At 45.6% G+C, this 21,102-nt stretch overlaps 1 protein-coding gene across 2 annotated transcripts in view; it reads left to right on the forward strand.

Annotated features, from left to right (window-relative positions):
* frmd3 (FERM domain containing 3) overlaps positions 1-21,102 on the forward strand; it is a 150,482-nt gene that overhangs the window by 117,091 nt on the left and 12,289 nt on the right. For both annotated transcript variants that reach the window (XM_078396200.1, XM_078396201.1), the window contains one exon: positions 559-680. In XM_078396200.1, the coding sequence (XP_078252326.1) occupies positions 559-680 (122 nt within the window). The remainder of the gene's footprint in view (positions 1-558; positions 681-21,102) is intronic.

A 21,102-nucleotide genomic window follows, 5' to 3' on the forward strand; every position in this document is an offset into this window, starting at 1 on the left:
ACTGTCATCGGAGTAATTGATCCAATTATGTTACTTGTGTCCATAAAGGATTATGTATGGAGTGAAAGTGCCATCATCTTTTTCAGGTCTACACTTGCTCAGAGCCGCAGTTGCTGTTCTCTATCCAAGCAGCTGATAACAAATGTGGAAACATTACACATATACAGTATATTGAAGAACAGATAAATAATATGAGTAGTTACTTAAAACATTGGGCTATTTAATAGATGTAGAAAACTGTCATCGGAGTAATTGATCCAATTATGTTACTTGTGTCCATAAAGGATTATGTATGGAGTGAAAGTGCCATCATCTTTTTCAGGTCTACACTTGCTCAGAGCCGCAGTTGCTGTTCTCTATCCAAGCAGCTGATAACAAATGTGGAAACATTACACATATACAGTATATTGAAGAACAGATAAATAATATGAGTAGTTACTTAAAACATTGGGCTATTTAATAGATGTAGAAAACTGTCATCGGAGTAATTGATCCAATTATGTTACTTGTGTCCATAAAGGATTATGTATGGAGTGAAAGTGCCATCATCTTTTTCAGGTCTACACTTGCTCAGAGCCGCAGTTGCTGTTCTCTATCCAAGCAGCTGATAACAAATGTGGAAACCGTGGAGTCGTGCCTCCCATCCTCCACTGAGTCTGAAGAGCACTCCACTATGGACGGTGAGCTTACTTTGTATTTTCCACTTGACCTGCTTCTCAGTCCAATAGGGGATGAAAATGGAGTAGAAAACAATCCACATTAATCATTCTCAGAGCTTCTTTGTGGCAAATTGTGTAAGAAATTCTCCCAGACATGATGAGTTGCAACACTGACATTTCTTTTACTTGCTTTGCTTATCAATTTTTATTAATGTGACAATTCACCTATAGGAATTCAACTTTGCACAGTGGCATCAGGGTCTGAGGAACTCAATTACTTTGAACCACAATCTGTTTCTGGTATGAAGTCTCCTAATACTGTTTAGTGCACACATGACAAGCCACAAATCAGCCCAGTTGTAAGGAAAAACGAAACTCATAAAAGAGCAAGTGTGGGAACTTACAGTAAATCACAAAGATTGATTTTCAGTCCACATTTTAAATAGTCACATATATCAAAGTCCTAACTGTTCACAGTAATGTTTGCAGCATGAAATGAGTCGCTGAACTAACCATTACAGAATCACAAAATGCTAACAGCATGGAAGGAGGCCATTGGCCCATCAGCTCCATACCATTGCTGTGTAAGGGCAATCAGCTAGTTCTATCCCCATAGCTCTGCAAATTCTTTCTTTTCAGATGCTTATCCAGCTTATTTTTGAATGCTGAAATTGAATCTTCCTCTGCTGCCAATGCATTCCATATGCTGTGTAAAACAGTTTTCCTCCGGTTACTTCTAGTTCTTTTAGCTTATCTATGTTCTGTATCCACCTAGTCTTTGACAACAAAGCTAATGGACGAGTTGCCCTTTATTCGTTAATAAACAGTAAGGCGAGAAAGCTTCCATCTCCCAAAGTTTATGTGTCGACAGTGTACATTTTCCTCAAACACAGTTGAAGATATTAGCAAAGCAAAGATAGACATGGGCAAACCATTAAAATACAAATAATGGGAATCCTAGTGTAGATAAAATGAACAAGCACCCAGACCTGCAGATAATCAATATATCTTTGATTAACCATTAGAACTTCTGGATATCAGGGAGAAAAGTATTGGAATTGCATTGGTCTTTCTCTGGTAAAGATACTAAGTTTTTTTCCTGGCATGGGACATCTTATTGAAACATATAAGATTATTAAGGCATTGGACACGCTAGAGGCAGGAAACATTTTCCCGATGTTGGGGGAGTCCCGAACCAGGGGCCACAGTTTAAGAATAAGGGGTAGGCCATTTAGAACGGAGATGAAGAAGAACTTTTTCACTCAGAGTTGTGAAGCTGTGGAATTCTCTGCCTCAGAAGGCAGTGGAGGCCAATTCTCTGGATGCTTTCAAGAGAGAGTTAGATAGAGCTCTTAATGATAGCAGAGTCAGGGGATATGGGGAGAAGGCAGGAACGGGGTACTGATTGTGCATGATCAGCCATGATAACGGTGAATGGCGGTGCTGGCTCGAAGGGCCGAATAGCCTACTCCTGCACCTATTGTCTATAAAGGGCGAGACCAAGGAGTTGATTGTATAATTCAGAAAGGGAAAGCTGAGGGACCATGCACCTGTCTTCACTAGTGGGACAGTGGTAGAGAGAGGCAACGGCCTCAAGATCCAGAGCATACACACCTCTGATGGTCTGTCCTGTACCCAGCACAGTGATGCAATTACAAAGAAAGCTCACCTATGCTTCTACTTCCGCAGAGGTTTGAGAAGATTCGACATATTGCTGAATACGCTGCAAGGCATACTGACTCTGCATCACAGTCTGGTTTGGAAATTTGTTTGACCAAGAACGAAGGAGGCTGTAGAGAGTGTTGGACATTGCCCAGTCACCACGAATATCGACCTCCCCATTATCAAAGTAATCTACAAGAAGCACTGCCTCAAGAAGGCAACATATATCATCAAAGATTCACACCTCCCTGGCCTCGCTCTCATCTCACTGCTACCATTGGGAAGCAAATACAGGAGCTTGAGAATCAGTAATAGCTTCTTCTCATCAACTATTAGGCTTTGGACCACCCAGTACAACCCTAAGCACAACACTACTACTGTGGATTTTGCACAACTATCATGGTCTGGTTTACCTAGAATAACTGATAATTTATTATATATTTATTTGTTGTGTTGATGCATTTAATATACCTGTAGAGCTGCAGTGCAAAATAAATTCATTGTTCCAGTTCCAGTATTTTAAGTGCAATGAGCCTTACATTTATCAGCAAATTCTGTGCAGAAATTCATCAGTGCCTTTCAAAAAGTCCATAAATGCAACATACTTTGCATTTCCTTAATTAATACACTGCCTTTCCTCAAAGTTCAATTATATTTGTCACACATAATTTGCCCTTTACAAATCCATATTGACCATCCTTAATTAACCAATCCTCTGACCAGCCGACTATTAATTTGACGCGTTCTCATTTTCAAAAAGCACACAATTGAATTGCAATTTATAAATCAGAGCTGTCTGTCTTAAATTAAAAAGCGTCTTACTAAATCTGCATTCATATTATTTTCAACTTTTAAAAGCTTGCCATATACCGATGCTGGAATAAGGTACTTAGAATGATCCCATTTAACATTCAATAGGTGTGGGCCAATCGAATTTCATTAACCTCTGCCATTTTTATTGGGCAACCAGTTTAAACCCCTCTGCATTTCATGGCTTCCCTGACTCCGCAGTATTCACCATGATTAAATTTAACAGTCAAATCTATCACTGCCATATAATCAGCTGTTCCATATCTTGAACAGTGCTTGATCTGTCCTGCACATTACATTCACCCCCTGGTCCATCCCTGCATCTGCCTTAGCATTTTGTGGGGGATGAATGGAGTTCTTGGCCTTGTTGCTATAGATAACCTGTGCAGAGGAATCCACTGCTGCTGAAGTCCTGTCCCTGGACTGTCCTGATGGCTTTTTATATTTATTTGCAGTTGGAAAACAATAATTGTATCTATAAATATACGTAACTGGCAAATAATTTAAAAATATTAACATTACTTAGATTAAAGGAATAAAGTCAAACTGTAGCGACCATAGAGAATGGTCCAGGTCGTCGAACCCTCGGATTGGCCAGCGAGGTCACGTGTGAACGCGACCATGGGGATTGGTCCAGGGAGCGACATCGCTGATTGGCCAGCGATGTCATGTGCGCGTTTGGCGCCCGAAATAGCAGTTCGGCGAAGTCTTCGAAGAAGACAGTAAGTTTTTGATGGTTGTCCTTTACCTTGTTGTTTAACTCTGTATTCGAATATTGCGGCTGCAATAAACTTCCTTTACAACCAACAAGTTTTCGGACTCGCCATATTGGTGACCCCGACGTGATCTGGACGATCACCGACTAAGCAGGAACCCGACGCCTCGTTGACGATGACCGCGCCGGGCACACCGGAGTTAAGCGCGGAAAGCGTTCACCTTCCGTTGTTTTGGACGCACGCACCGCAAGCTTGGTTTATCCACACCGAAGCTCAATTTCACATAAAGAAGATATCGGACGAATCCACGATGTACTACTACCTCGTCAGCGCTCTATCGCCGGACACAACCAAGCGCGTGATGCGGTTCATCGTGAATCCACCTGCGGAAAGCAAGTACGAGGCCATGAAGAAAGTATTACTGCGAATCTTCGGGTTTAATAAGCATCGTGGTGCGGCAAGACTTCTGCACCTACCGGATCTTGGAGACCAACTGCCTTCCGTCCTCATGTCCGAAATGATGATGCTAGCCGGTGAGCATACGGATTGCCCTATGTTCGAACAGGCATTCCGCGAGAGACTTCCTGAGGATGTCCGACTGCTGCTCACGGATTGTTCTTTTAAGGACCCCGAAGCATATGCAGCGAGAGCGGACGCGCTCATAGCGGCAAAAAACAAGGCAAGCGGTTCGATCAACAAGGTCTCGACATCAGTGACCACGCCACAGCGACGGCAAGATGGCGCCACGTCTCCCGCCAATTCTCCGAAAGCCTGCCAAAAAGATCCGCACAAGCGCGGCTGGTGCTATTATCACCTACGATGGGGTAGCGAATCCCGCAACTGCCGCTTGCCTTGTACCTTCGCGGGAAATGCCTCGGCCGATCGTACATAGGGGCAGTTACGATTGGCCAGAACCGGCGCCTCTATGTCCATGATCGATTCACGGACACAGCATTTTTGGTGGACACGGGAGCCATCGTCAGCATAGTGCCGCCGACCGACCTCGAAACCAGATCGGGTAAGACAGGTCCCACCCTCATCGCGGTTAATGGCAGCCCAATTCGCACTTTCGGTATACGGAAGATGTCCCTTGTGTTAGGCCTCCGCACATACGAATGGCCATTCATCATAGCCGACGTCAAACAAGCGATCCTGGGCGCAGATTTTCTCTGGGCTTTTTCACTGGTTCCTGATGTCCGCGGTAACGACCTCCGACTCTCCGCCGAAGATGAGCACGTCGCTCCGACAATCGCCTCCTCGCCCAGCCCTACTGTCCAGGCCGTCGTCGCGGCCCCCGACTCGTATGCTGAGATTCTGGCAGAGTTTCCAGAGCTGCTCATTCAACGTTTTGACACGCCTTCGGCCAAGCACGGCGTGGTCCATCACATCCGCACCGAAGGCCCTCCCGTTTTCGCTCGGGCCAGGAGACTACCGCCAGACAAACTGGTGGTGGCACGGGCGGAGTTCAGGAAGATGGAGGAAATGGGAATTGTCCGTCAGTCTGACAGCCCATGGGCCTCGCCGTTACATATGGTCTCCAAGGCATCTGGGGGGTGGAGACCATGTGGCGATTATCGGCGTCTCAATGCTGTCACCACGGCTGATCGCTACCCCATACCGCACCTACAGGACTTTTCATCTGGGCTGGAAGGAGCGGTGGTGTTTTCCAAAATCGATTTGGTGCGAGGATACCACCAGATCCCGGTGCGACCGGAGGACATACAGAAAACTGCAACGATTACTCCGTTCGGGTTGTTTGAATGGTTGCGTATGCCTTTCGGTTTAAAGAACGCGGCACAGGCTTTCCAACGACTGATGGACCGCGTGGGCCGGGGTTTACCCTTTTTGTTTATTTATTTAGACGACATCCTGGTCGCCAGCCCTCAGTGCAGGAACACCAGGCCCACTTGCGGACCGTGTTCCAGCGGCTCCAAGACCACGGGCTCATTATCCAACCCTCCAAATGTCAATTCGGCCTTCCTGCTCTTGATTTTCTAGGGCACAGAATTACCCCTGCCGGCGCCTCCCCTTTGCCCGAGAAGGTGGAGGCTATCCGGGCATTTCCCAGGCCCACCACAGTAAAAGGGCTGCAGGAGTTCGTAGGCATGGTCAATTTCTACCATAGGTTCGTTCCGGCAGCTGCGCGAGTCATGCGCCCGCTTTTCCAATGCCTGGCAGGGAATCCGGTAGAGTTGATATGGTCCCCGACCGCAGAGGCGGCTTTTACAGCAGCTAAGGCAGCCTTGGCAGACGCCACCATGTTGGTCCATCCGAGCCCCTCCGCCCCCACGGCCCTGACGGTTGACGCCTCTGACGTGGCGGTGGGCGGGGTTCTGGAGCAGCAGGTCGGTGGCCATTGGCAGCCTTTAGCGTTTTTCAGCCGGCAACTAAATTCGGCCGAGCTGAAGTATAGCGCATTTGACCGAGAGCTTCTGGCTCTCTATTTAGCTGTTCGTCATTTCAGGTACTTCCTCGAGGGCTGCCCATTTGTGGCCTTTACGGACCACAAACCATTAACATTTGCTTTTTTGAAATTGTCTGACCCATGGTCGGCCCGCCAGCAGCGGCACCTGACTGCTATCTCCGAATTTACCACCGATGTCCGTCATGTCGCGGGTAAGCTTAATGCCGTTGCTGACGCCCTGTCTAGACCCGCTTTCCCCCCTATTTCGGCGGTGGACTGCGAAGTGGATCCCCAGGAGCTTGCGAAGGCACAGCTTCTAGCGGATACCGTTTCGGCATACCGGTCCACCACTTCGGGATTGAAGTTGGCCCAGGTAGCTTGTGGGTCGGAAGGCACAAAAGTCTGGTGCGATGTTTCTCTTCCCCGTCCCAGGCCGGTAGTACCGCCCTCCCTTCAGCGCCGGGTTTTCGATGCCATTCATGGGCTGGCGCACCCGTCCATCCGCTCCACCTCTGCCTTGGTAGCAGCTCGGTTTGTCTGGCATGGCCTACGGAAACAGGTAGCGGGTTGGGCACGTTCCTGCGTTCCCTGTCAGACCGCTAAAGTCCAGCGCCATGTCCAGCCCCCCGTACAGGATTTCGAGGTCCCGGCTGTTCGTTTTTTCCACATCCACGTGGATTTGGTCGATCCTTTGCCTTCCTCCCGGGGCTACACCCACCTCCTCACGGTGGTGGATCGGTTCACCCGGTGGCCAGAGGCTTTCCCATTGTCTGATATTTCGTCAGCGTCTTGTGCTAGGACTTTGGCCCTTCATTGGGTAGCTCGTTTCGGGGCCTCGGCAGTTATTACCACTGACAGAGGCCCACAATTCACTTCATCCCTCTGGGCCGCGCTCGCAGAACTGTACGGGTCCAAGTTACAACCCACTACTGCATATCACCCCCAGGCAAATGGACTCGTTGAAAGGTTCCACCGCCAACTTAAGGCGTCCCTCAGTGCAAGGCTTGAAGGCCCGGACTGGGTAGACCAGCTCCCTTGGGTTCTTTTGGGCATCCGGACTGCTCCTAAGCTAGATCTCGGTGTGTCGTCCGCAGAGCTAGTATATGGCTCGACACTTCGAGTACCCGGAGATCTGTTTCCGGACCCTTCAGACCAGCTGCCTACAGTCCCATCAGTGTTAGCATCTCTCCGGGAACGGGTGGGCTCCCTGGCTCCAGTTCCGACTTCACGTCATGGGTGTCCCATGGTACATGAACCGCCTTCCCTGAAGGACTGTGAGTTCGTTTTTCTGCGAAAAGATTCCCATCGCGCCCCGTTGCAGAGGGTCTATCAAGGGCCGTTCCGGGTTTTGCGTAAGGGAACAGCTACCTTCACCTTAGACATGTGCGGCAGAGTGAGCTCGTCTCGGTGTCCCGGCTCAAACCTGCACATTTGGATCCGGATCAACCAGTCCTGGTCGGTCAAACCCCTAGGAGAGGCCGACCTCCGTTAGTTCCGCTCAGTCCAGGACCCCCCGTTCCGACAGTTCCTCCAGGACCCCCCGTTCCGGCAGTTCCTCCAGGACCCCCCGTTCCGGTAGTTCCTCCAGGACCTCCCGTTCCGGCTGTTCCGCCAAGTCCGGAACCCCCGGCTCCTGTGGTTCAGGCTGTCCCTCTCCGTACTCGTTATGGTCGCGAAATCCGGCTCCCTGCTAGGTTCCGCACCTCGGGTTCTGGGGGGGGTCATGTAGCGACCATATAGAATGGTCCAGGTCGTCGAACCCTCGGATTGGCCAGCGAGGTCACGTGTGAACGCGACCATGGGGATTGGTCCAGGGAGCGACATCGCTGATTGGCCAGCGATGTCATGTGCGTGTTTGGCGCCCGAAATAGCAGTTCGGCGAAGTCTTCGAAGAAGACAGTAAGTTTTTGATGGTTGTCCTTTACCTTGTTGTTTAACTCTGTATTCGAATATTGCGGCTGCAATAAACTTCCTTTACAACCAACAAGTTTTCGGACTCGCCATAAAACTACTTAACCTTTACAACAGTTCTTATCTTTTCAATCCCAGCTGATGATGTTGGGCACATTCAGCTGAGAACAAGAGCTGTGATCAGCAGCAGAGTGGAAGGTCAGATGCACATCCTTCCAGGAATTTCTTACTTCCACACTGCAATACTGTTGACATTGGTTGCTGTGGTTGTTGAAATTGATAACAATCTGATTATGAATAAAGCTTCTAATTTCAAAACAATCTTTAACCAGATCACTTTGTGCAAGTGATGCAGTTCTTGAAGTTTAGAATGGGGGGTCAGTGGGTGCAGGAAATGTTACTCTGTTGCACAATTGGTGGCAGGGCGTTTCTGCAGGAATTTCAGCCCTGCACAGCCAGTGATTGATTTGTTCAGTGATTTTTAGAAAAAGTCCTGGAGTAACAGATGAGGAACAAATGCTGCTGCTTTAGATGTTAAGTCATTCAGAACATGAGGATTCTGATATGGGGAGTAGTCTAACCATGTGGAAGAAGTTGTCATTATTAGATAGCCAAGTCCATGCATTTGTAGATAGCCAAGTCCATGCTTTTGCTGTAAGAGCTTTCAACACACAATTTGTGCAATATTAATTGATTTTATAAAAAAATAGTTGCCCAAGAATGAAGATAGTGAACTTGTTTGATGCCTGGCTGCCAGGGTAGTAGCAGGAGATAGTACTGTGAATATTGTCTCATACATCTGCAGTGACATTTGTACATTTGTCAGCCTCCTGCTAACTCAGAAAAAAACCTGGAAAACTTGGTTCTCCAGGTCACTGGTGAGTATGATCTAAGCTTAGCTGCCTGGATTCTGATTAGTTGGTTTTTGGGAGAGTGATAATTGTGAAAGTCCCTTCCCTCCCACCATTGAATCATAGAATGAAAATCAAATGTAAAATACTCATTAGAACAATCTGAAAATGGTCATAAAATAATGAAACTGAATGATCAAATACCCACTGTATGATGACGTCTTACACTATTAATTAACTTGACTGGGCAAACATCAGGTCAAATACATTGTAGAAACAAGGATCTGCAGATGCTGGTTAATACACAAAAGGACACAAAGTGCTGGAGTAATTCAATGGGTCAGCAGACCTCCCAACCCGTCCAAATCTGGCGGAAAGTTTCTGCTTTAATTTTTCATTTCCGCCATTCCGATTTCGCCTCACATTTATCTGCAAAACACATGCCTCGCCACTCACCCTGCCCCTCGGCTCGCCTCACCCGGCCCCGCTGCTCGCCTCGCCGCTCGCCTATCCTGGCCTGGCCTCGCTGCTCGCCTATCCTGGCCTGGCCTCGCCGCTCGCCTATCCTGGCCTGGCCTCGCCGCTCGCCTATCCTGGCCTGGCCTCGCCGCTCGCCTATCCTGGCCTGGCCTCGCCGCTCGCCTATCCTGGCCTGGCCTCGCCACTTGCCTGGCCTGGCCTCGCTGCTCGCCTGGCCTCTCCGTTCGCCTGGCCTCGCCATGCCGCTCGCCTGGCCTCTCCGTTCACCGGGCCCCTTGCCGCTCGCCTGGCCTTCGCCGCACCGCTCGCATGGCCTTCCCCCCGCCTGGCCTCAGGGCGCATGGCCTGGCCTTGCCACATAGCGTGAGGCACATTGATGTTGAGAGGGGCTGGGGTGGGTGAATGGGGGGTGCAGGGGGGGGAGTGGGGGTCGGGGGGTCGGGGAGTGGTGGTGGGGGGGCGGAGGAAGGTAGAGGGGGTGGGGGGCAGGAGGAGAGGGGGAGTAGGGGAGGAGGTGGGGGGAGGAGGGGAGTGGGGGATGAGGGGAGGGGGGTGGGTGGGAGGGAGGGTAGTGAGGGGGGCTGGGGGGGACATGGACCGTTGTGATTTGCTGTTGAAGACCACTGGAGCAAGTATGTCTTCAATGAAATTAGGTATATGCAGTTTTAAATGAAACACTTTCTTCATAACCTAGTCATACATTTTATGACCATTGTTCTTTTATTCAATACCAAGAGAATTGGGATGTGTAAGGGAAAAGCAAAATAGAAACAACAAAACAAAACATTTTTTTCTTTGTGTTATAAAAAACATTTCTGTTCAATAACCTTTCTATAAATAGCAGAATATACTCAAGATGGGCCTGACATTGTACATGTAGTCCAAGAACTACAGACTGTTGGAAATAATATTCATTTTTCACACATGAATGTAGCGCAACGCGTATGCTTATTTGGCGTGCATACTTTATTTTGCTGAAAAGTTGCATTACGTGCCATATTATGAATTTTGATGTAAAATTTGGAATTTTGGACATCAAAATTATGAATTTGGAAAATCAACTGTTGGGAGGTCTGACTAGATGTATTAAATGGAAAGCAAGATAAGAACATGAAGAAAGAATGTGTTTGTGCAGATACACGAAGGACAGTAAAAGGTTTGCATGAAACAAACTAGCAGCATTGACAAGTTGGATGAATAGCAAATTTCTGTGCTGAAGACTTGTACAACCTTGTCACTCACTATAAATAAACAGTGAGTGTAATAAACATGATACCAGAAGATAGCTTCACACAAAAAGGCAACTGAGTAAGTTACAGACATTTGCTGCTGTTGTTCGAGTCCCTTAATTGATCAAGTGGAAAATCCAACCGTATTTCTAAAATTTAGATCAAAATAGATGCTAACCAATTTAACTTGAGGCTGTGTAAGATAAGCCATCTGTCTAGGTTTCCATTATGTCATTTACTATCTTAATAACGCTTACAGACTCATCTACCATTTCCCAGGGCGTTAACATTGTTATGATTACTATTTTACATGTGCTAGTCCACTGAGACAGCTTTGGAAAATATCATCTGTTGGATTTACTTCAGAGAATGGCTGACAGCGTCGCTTCACAAACACCCACCTGTTCCAAATGTCTCACTTGGGCAACTGATGTTGCTACACATTTAAAATCTTACTAATATTAAAAATAATGATCGTTGAAATAAATGCTTACACTCAGTCATGCACTGTTTGTAACATGACCATTCCAAGCAAATTCCAAGAAATGCTAATCGTTTCGTATCACAGATATAGATACATGTGGTTAAAGAATGTATTTCTTGAGAAGGGCTTTGACCCGAAATGCCACCTATCAATGTTTTCCAGAGATGCTGCCTGACCCAGACCTCCCAACATTTGATTTTCCAAATTCATAATTTTGATGGGCTAAACTCAGAATTTTACATCAACGTTAATAATGTGGCACGTAATGCAACTTTTCAGCAAAAAGAAGTATGCACGCTCAATGTGCATATGCGTTGCGCTACATTCATGTGTGAAAAATTACTATTATTTCCATCAGTCTGTAGTTCTTGACATCAACATCAACGGACCTCACGCTACGCGGCTAGGCCAGGCCAGCGGCGAGGCCAGCGATGAGCGGCCAGGCCAGCGGCGAGGCCAGCGATGAGCGGCCAGGCCAGTGATGAGCGGCCAGGCCAGCGGCGAGCGCCGAGGTCAGCGATAAGCGGCCAGGCCAGCGGCGAGGCCAGGTCAGCAGCCAGGCCATGTCAGTGGCTAGGCCATGCCAGGCCAGCGGCGAGTGGCGGGACGGGGTGAGGGGTAGGGCGAGCGGTGAGGCATGTGTTTTGTGGAAAAATGTGAGGCGAAATCAGAATGGCAGAAATGAAATAAGAAAGCGGAAACTTTGCGCTAAATTCGGAAGGTTTGGGAGGTCTGTTTAGTGTAAGGTACCTTCTGTGGTCACAGCTTCTATGCTTTTGATATATTTTGGACATTTTGCACTGCAGGTGCAAATGATTTTATTGAAGACTATCATTTATTTATGACTTGTAGTTTTGAATGTGCTTGCCAGTAAAAATATTTTCTGTATGCTATCCTTTCATGTCTAATTACTTTAGACCTCTTTTAAATGATCCCTTGGTGTTTTGTTTACCAGAAAAAAGACTCCTAAATTATTCAACATTTCCTGAGAAAGAATATTCTCTCAATTCTGATGTCATCCAGTGAATCGTATATTGCACCTTCTGCAGTTATGATTATGCCCAGATATTTAATATTGCTTACTTAGCTGTGTCAATAGAATCACAGTTATGGAGCTATACAGCAAGGAAACAGGGTCTTTGGCCAACCTTATCCATGCTGACTAATTTGACATACTGGGGTAGACCCATTTGCCTGCATTTTGCCTATAGCCTACTAAATTCTTCCTATCCATGTATCTGTCCAAATGCCTTTTAAAAGTCTTAATTGTATTTTCATGTTCTTGTTCTATGTCTGTATGAAACTTTGCGAGTCTTCAAGGTACAACAAAGTCTTTATTACAGTAACTCAATGCTGGCAGCAAGACAACTAAAAATGGCTGCAACCCCATGGTCTGACTGCCAGTAAATGATGCGGTAATCATATTCCATCATGATCAGGGCCCAACGTTGTAGACGTTGCAACGTCATGACAGGCAAGGTTTTCTCCGGATTGAAAATAGTCAGCAGCGGCTTGTGGTCGGTGATGAGCAAGAAATGTCACCCACTCAAATATTGGTGGAACGTCCGGACACCAAACACGATCGCCAGTGCTTCTTTCTCCACTTGACTGCAGTTTTTCTCGGCGGCTGTCAGCGTTTTGGATGCGAACGCGATTGGTTCTTCCTTGCCGTTCGGCGCCGTTTGTGAGATTACAGCTCCAAGACCATACGGCGATGCATCAGCGGCCAGCGAGATCGGCTTCAATGGGTCATAGTGGACCAAACGGGTCTTCTGGGCGAGCATCTCCTTCAACCTGGTGAATGCATGGTCACACTCTTTGGACCAGTGCCATTCGACGTCCTGTTTTCGCAGGTTGTTCAATGGTGCGCACAAAGCCGAAAGTGCTGGTATGAACTTGCCATAGTAGTTCATCTTGCCAATGAAGCTTTCAAGCTGCTTCACATTTTCAGGCGTCGGTAACTTCACAATGGCGTCCACTCTTCCGATGGCTTCAGACCACTTGCTGAGATCACATGTCTGAGATATGTGACCTGTTTTCAGAAGAATGCGGACTTGTCCCTGCGCTATTTCATGCCGTAGTTGTTCAGTGCCGTGAGGACCTGTTTTAGGTTCTGCAGGTGTTCTTCCTCTGTTCGGCCGGTGACAATTATGTCATCCAGGTAGACGGCTACATATGGGATCCAGTCGATGGCGCACAGGGATGTACCTTCTTTGCCAACGACGATCAGCGGCAACATCTGTGTCATACCATTACAGGAAACGGCGACAGTGCATTTGCCTTTTGTGGGAATGGCCTGTCGTCAGTATCCGAAAAGGAGGATGTTGGCCGGTTTCAGATTTGGCGATCTGATCCGCTCCAAGATGTCCTGACCCACTAGTGACACAGCCGCACCAGTGTCCACCTGGAACTGTAGATCGACGTTCGAAACCCGCAGTGAAATCCTCGGCTTGTCGGTGATCGTGCACACACCGAGCACTTCAATGGAAATGGTCTCCGTAATTCGGTCAACTGTGTTTTGCGCTTTCTTGCCCTTTCTCCGCTTTCCTACGGATTGACACACTGCCTGGAGATGACCTTTTCGGTTACAGGCGTAACAAACAGACTCGATATGCGGGCACTCACGGTGATGATGAGCAGTCGAGCCGCACCGGTAGCAGAGTTTCGATCCTCCCCCCACAGGGGAATGGCTCTTCTGAAACTGTCCCTCTCTTGTGTTCATCAATGTCTCCAGAAACTTTTGCACTACTTCAAAATTTACTTACAGAAGAAGTAACGGAAGTTTCATAACGGCTTTGCAGCTGCATTTCGAAGAAAGTCGTAATTTCCTCGCAGCTTGCTTTGATTTCTACTGGACGGTGCAACAGGAAGGGCAATCTATCACCGAATTTCTTGTCGAACTTCGCATCAAGGCAAAGGCATGTGATTTTAAAGCTCAATGCTGTGACAAGTGCCAAGACAATGCATTGCGGGATAGACTGGTCATGGGCTGCAGGCACGCATTCATCCAGCAAGCGATTCTCAAGGAATCCGACGCCTCATTGAAGAATGTGCTGCAATGTGCTAAGATGGCTGAGCTGCTAAGTAAAGAACTGCACAAAATGGCCGACGATACAACCTCGAAGCTCCCTCAAGAGGTGCATACAGTTCGTCAGACTCGTCTGCAACGCCATTAACCATTTGATCGACCCAGAGCAAATCCGGAGAAGAAGGGACAGTTTCAGAAGAGCCGTTCCCCTGTGGGGGGAGGATCGAAACTCCGCTACCAGTGCGGCTCGACTGCTCATCATCACCGTGAGTGCCCGATATTGAGCCTGTTTGTTACGCCTGTAACCGAAAAGGTCATCTCCAGGCAGTGTGTCAATCTGTAGGAAAGCGAAGAAAGGGCAAGAAAGCACAAAATACAGTCGACCAAATCGCGGAGACCATTTCTATTGGTGCTCAGTGTGTCCACGATCACCGACAAGCCGAGGATTTCGCTGTGGGTCTCGAACGTCGATCTACAGTTCCAGGTGGACCCTGGTGCGGCTGTGACGAAAGTGGTATCAGTAGTGGGAGACTTTGGGATAGTGTCCAAAGACCCAGGTAAAAGCCTATTTTTCTTTTTTTTTTAAAACATGTCTCTGCAATTTGATCGTTTCGATCCCGAGCGAGAAAGGTGGTCGTCGTATTTAATGCGCGCTGAGTTTTATTTTGGAAGTATGGCAATTACGACTGACCTGAGGAAGAAGACTCAAGTTTCATACAGACATAGAACAAGAACACGAAATGTATACTCTTCTATAGCTTCCCGGGTAGCTCATTCCAGATGCAGACCACCATCTAAGTGAAAAGTTTTCCTCGAGGTTCCTCTTAAATCACTCCCCCTCACCTATAGAATACTAGAGGATTCTAATTCTAGTTTTAGAATCCTCAATCCAGGAAAAACAACTTAGCTTTCACTTTACCCATGCTTCTCGTGATCTTGTACATCTCAATAAGTTCATTCCATTAGCCTACCGTACTACAAAGGAAAATGTCCCAGACTATCCAACCTCTCCCTATAACTCAAGCCCACAAACCCATGTAACAGCCTGATGAATCTCTTCTGCACCCTTTCCAACTTAATGACATCTTTCCTGTAGCTACGTGTGACCAATACTCTAACTTGTGCAGCTGTACCATAAAGAGCCAACTCTGTATTCATTACACATTCCGATGAATTTTTGTGATAAGTTCTGTTACTGCAATATAAATTTCAAGCATAATGACATATAATATTCAAGTGCTTTTCCCTTGCATGCTTCTAAATGTTCTAATTACAGTGATAATGGACAGAATTTTAACCAGTTGGAACACATGGGCTGGATACAGATGGAAAGTTAAATGGGCAAAATGTAATTGCATTCAACTTGCCAATTTCCTGTTTAACTGGGCAGTATTATGCTCAAGGGTATTAGAATACAAAATTGGCCAAGTGGGCTGTGGAATGGTTGATGGAATTTAATGCAGAAAAATGTGAGGTGTTGCATTTTGGGAAGTCTAACATAGGCAGGACCTACACAGTGAATGGTAGGTCTCTGGATAGTGTTGCAGAGCAGAGGGATCTAGGAGTACAAGTGCATAGTTCCCTGAAGGTAGAGTCGCAGGTAGATTGTTTAATTAATAAGGCTTTTGGCACATTGGCTTTCATCAGCCAGAGTATTGAGTATAGAAGTTTGGAGGTCATGTTGCAGGTGTATAAGACATTGGTGAGGCCACGTTTAGAGTATTGTGTTCAGTTCTGGGCACCGTGTTATAGGAAAGATATTGTCAAGCTGGAAAGAGTACAGAGAAGATTTACGAGGATGTTGCCAGGACTAGAGGGTCTGAGCTATAGGCAGAGTAGGCTGGGACTCTATTCCTTGGAGCGCAGGAGGATGAGGGGTGATCGTAGAGAGGTGTATCAGATCATGAGCGGAATAAATCGGGTAGATGCACAGTCTCTTGCCCAGAGTAGATAAATCGACGACCAGAGGACATAGGTTTAAGGTGAAGGGGAAAAAATTGAATAGGAATCCGAGGGGTAACCTTTTCACACAAAGGGTGGAGGATGTATGGAACAAGATGAGCTAGTTGAGGCAGGGACTATCCCAGGATTTAAGAAACAGACAGGCATATAGATAGGACAGGTTTGGAGGGATATGGACCAAATGCTGGTAGGTGGGACTAATATAGCTGTGACATGTTGGCCGGTGTGGGCAAGTTGGGCCAAAGGGCCTGTTTCCACACTGTATTACTCTATTGCCAGTTTGTATTGCTCATTTGGAATGATAATGAAATTTAGCAGTTCATTCACATTTCTTGGACTTCCTGAAATTAGGAATAGCCTTGCTTTATTCAGTTAGAGTTTGAAAAAGGGTCTCAACCCGAAACGTCACCCATTCCTTCTCTCCAGAGATGCTGCCTGTCCGCTAAGTTACTCCAGCATTTTGTGTCTATCTTTGCTGTATTCACAACTGTTTTCTCACCTGCTGGTTTTTGGAAAAGGTTTGTTTACAATACCCTGGCTGAAAGGAGAAAGAACAGAACTATGAGGGACTGTGCGTCATGTGTTTATCTGATAGATGGAAGCATTTGCTGAAGGCAACTATCAGGGAGGGGCTGAATAAGATTTGGAGTAGAAATTTGATAGCTTGGGATGTAAGGGCTGCATGGAAAGCCAAGAGTACATACAAGGTGAGAAGCTTTAGAAGGCAGGGAGGTGGATAGCATGAATTACATGATAGAAATATAGGTGGATGGTGTACTCGCCATCTCTTGATGAGTTTGGCCATGGAAGCACTGCCAGTAAACAATTACATGCACATTTCTCCTTTGTTGACCTGCATGGCGACATGCAATCATACTAGCTTATGTGGCAGAAGCATTTATTTCTTTAATTTCCAGGATCTCGCTTCCACTCTCTGCACCCAAAACAATATTGTGAAACTTGATTGAAACAAGTTGGAATATTGGAATATCTGGAATTCATTGTTACACAATTTCCAATCCATTTCCAAGTTCTAAATGTGAATGGGCTGCCATGTCCTTTATCTGTCTGGCTTATATATGACATCTGACCAAAATGTTCAACATTCAGGCAGGAAGGGCTACTGATGCCTCATTTTCCATGCATTACATCTGGTTAATCTATCACTGCTGGTCCCTTCCCTATCAGGCCATGTTTATGCGGGTCCCTTCCCTATCAGGCCATGTTTATTCAGCCACAACAGGCCAAAAGGAAAGGTGTTGTAACGCCTGGGAAAAGGTTGTGAATTTACTTTAATGAAAAATGACACAAAGTGCCGGAGTAACTCAGCAGGTCAGGCAGCTTCTCCGGAGAATATGGATAAGTGATGTTTCGGGTCAGGATGTAAGACAGGTGAGGGGAGAACATGGATCTGAACATGATATTGTTGATATCACAGAACTATGGATGAGGTAAGGGCAGGACTGGCTGCCCAATGTTCCAGCATATAGAAGTTTCTGACATGACAGAGGGGGAAAGAAAAGGAGAGGTGTGTTGCACTACTGATCAGCGAGAGCATTACGGCAATACTCAAGGAGGACAACGAGGTGGGAATGGATCGGAGGGATTAGGAGGAGTCAGCATGGAGTTGTGCTGGGGAAATGCGGTCTCATAGATCTGATTATGTTTTTGAGGAGGTATGTATGAAAACTGGATAAAGCAGAGTGGTGGATGTGGTTTACATGGGTTTTCGCAAGACTTTTGTCAAAATCCAGCATCAATTGGCTGATACAGAGGATTAGGGCAAATAGGATAAAAGTTTGCTGGCAAATTGGCTTTGTGATAAAGGGACAGAGGGTAGGGGTATTTTCTGACTGGAAGATCGTACCTAATGGTGCACCTAGGGATTGATGTGGGGACAATTGTTGTTTGTCATGTGCCTTGGATGAGAATGTAGGTGAACGGAATAGTAAATAGTAAATTTCATGACACCAAAATTGGTGTAATTGTAGACAGCAATGAACAGATGAGATACAGAGGGACACAAATCAGTTGGAAAGTTGGGTGGAATAGTGACAAATGGAATTTAACCAGACAAGTGTGAGGTAATGCATTTTGGGATGTCAAATACTAATAGTTCATACAGAGTAAATGGCAGTGGCCATGTACAAGAGAACCATAGGGTGCAAGTTCATAGCTCCTGGAAAATGGTGATATAGATGTTTGTATAGGCTAGTAATCATGGCATGACCCGAAGATATCACACACAGGGCAATGGTTATATAAATTGATCTGCCAGAGCATGAGGTTGCAGCAAATATGATAACAACATTTAAAAGGAATTTGGACAGCTCTTGGATAGGAAAAGAGTAGAAGCATACGGGCTTAATGTGGGCAAATGGGATTAGTGTAGATAGGCATCACAATCAGCATGAATGAGTTGGGCAGAAGGACCCGTTTCCATGCTGTATGATTTTATGACGTTCAGTTTAGACAAAATGTAGCAGTATTTCTAGGCCATAAATCTCTTTGGCACAGTATCATAGCTTATTCTGGCAAATGATTTGTAAATAACTGTAATTTTAGCCATAATTTCCCTTGTGGCTGTATTCTTAAATCCTCTCATGCAGATGGCATTTAGTCAGTGTCCTGAAGACTGTTATGTTCCACAGTTGAGAATTCACTGATTTAACCACGGACATACCACAACAAAAGCCTTTTGTAAGACTGATAAAAAACAAGGAAGCATGGTGAAAGGGTTGCTAAAGATTCGGACAAGAAGAAGCATCAACTTGAGGATGGTAAACCATTGTTCCAGGGATGTTCGTATTTGATTGTTGCAACAGGGGCCCAAGATTATAGTCTGGGGAATTGGTAAAATCCTCCATTTATAAATGTCAGACTGCATGATCTTTTTGATTGTGATGGATTTGATTTTGAGGAAAAAGTCCAAGTTAACTTGCAGATTTATATTTTAACATGCTCATCATATTTGCAACGTCTATATTTGAATTCACATTGTGCTTTGATCAAAATTAAAAGCGTGTAATTTGTGAATGAATGATGTACCATGAAGGAATTGTACTTCAATTGTGACACCACTGCACATTTGTTTAAAATTCTCCTCCTCTTAGTTTAGAAATACAGCGCGGAAACAGGCCCTTCGGCCCACCGAGTCGGCGCCGACCAGCGATCCCCGCACATTAACGCTACCCCACACACACTAGGGACAATTTACATTTATAACAAGCCATTTAACCTACGAACATGTACGTCTTTGGAGTGTGTGAGGAAACCGAAGATCTCGGAGGAAACCCGCGCGGTCACGGGGAGTATGTACAAACTCTGTGCAGACAGCACCCGTAGTCGGGATCAAACCCAGGTCTCCGGCGCTGCAAGCGCTGTAAGGCAGCAACTCTACTGCTGAGTCACCCTGCCACTGATTCATACAAGCAGACAATTATACTTGATTTCATCTGTTTCTTTTCCACTGTTGCAGGCACTGACATTTGGAGGCCATAGAATTTCCATAGAATGCTGCCAAATTATTTTAAACCGGTAACATATCACAGAATGATACAGCATCAAGAAAGGCAATATGCCTGTCTTGTCTCTTTGGGAGAACTGGCCAGTTAATCCTACTTCCTTATTTTTTTCCTTCATGTATTTATCCTAAACTCTTGCAAATGTAAATGACAACAACTTGTAAAATAAGTTTCTTTATATTGTTTCTTAATCACTTAATTACTGACTCTTATTGCCACTGAGGGTGTAGGAGCCATTTGTGTTTATTAGCTATTTTAGCATATTATATTATTTTGTATCCTGTTGTATTATTTTTGGACGCTTGGGGGTTGTCATGAGATGAGTACTAGGCTTATATATATGGTCATAATGGACATATATGGACTGGGAGGAGCCAGGGGAGGAGTCAGATTATGAGTATAATTTAGAATGCATTTACATATTGCATCAGATACGAAGGAGCGACGGTGAGATATTAAGTTCTTACCAAAAGTTATACGACGGGAGATATACTAATCTGTTTGTATTGCTACTTCAATAAACGACTAACTAAACTGAAACGTCGTGAAGATCTCTCTGTTGTTTTGCGTCAAGAAATATTGCTCTACCGCTTCGTTAACGGTAAGCTTAAGTACTTTATTAGGAAGGATTAAAGCTGCCGCTATAGAGGGTGTTTTCCTCTCTATGAATTTGTATAGCTCTATAAAATCTCTTAACCTGCTCTGCTCCAGTGTGTTGAAAAAATAGAGAAATGTATTGAAAATGATTCAAGATTATCTATTTAGGCATGGGCAAAAATTCATCACATTGTGAGTGGAGAGGAGGATAGTGTTTACAGGAATACTGATAAGCTAGTATATTAAAATAAATGGTAGAGTAAAAGTTTATTTTGCCTGAATAGGACTTTATTCTTCATTAAGATTGAGGCTTACAATCAATTTACTCCATTGCTATCACTGTGCTCTATCTATTCCATTTATATAGGCTTTGTCTGATCTTAAATGTTTCACAGGGCTCATCTGGTGCACATTTCATCCCACCCTCATTCAACACTTTTGTCCATTCTATAATTTTCCTTATCCACTGATTAGATCCCACTTTTGCAAACAGATTCCTCAACCTTTCAAATTCATTACCAATATCCCTTCCTCAGACTCATTCATTCTCTCTAATTAACCCTATCACACAGCACAATTCTTCATACTCGGTAATTTACTGCGCAACCCTCCCATTAAAATTGAACTGCTGCTCCTCCGTATCATATAAAATACTGATCCACAACCTGACACATCCACCGACCATTAGTCAAATGCCCAAACCATCACTGCCTTTCAACAGATCTGACTTCCAACTCTTAACCAACTCCAACAGTTGAACAGGATAGCCTTAATGATGATGCCAC

The sequence above is a fragment of the Rhinoraja longicauda genome, chromosome 3 (genome assembly GCF_053455715.1).
Source record: "Rhinoraja longicauda isolate Sanriku21f chromosome 3, sRhiLon1.1, whole genome shotgun sequence".
Lineage (NCBI taxonomy): Eukaryota > Metazoa > Chordata > Chondrichthyes > Rajiformes > Arhynchobatidae > Rhinoraja > Rhinoraja longicauda.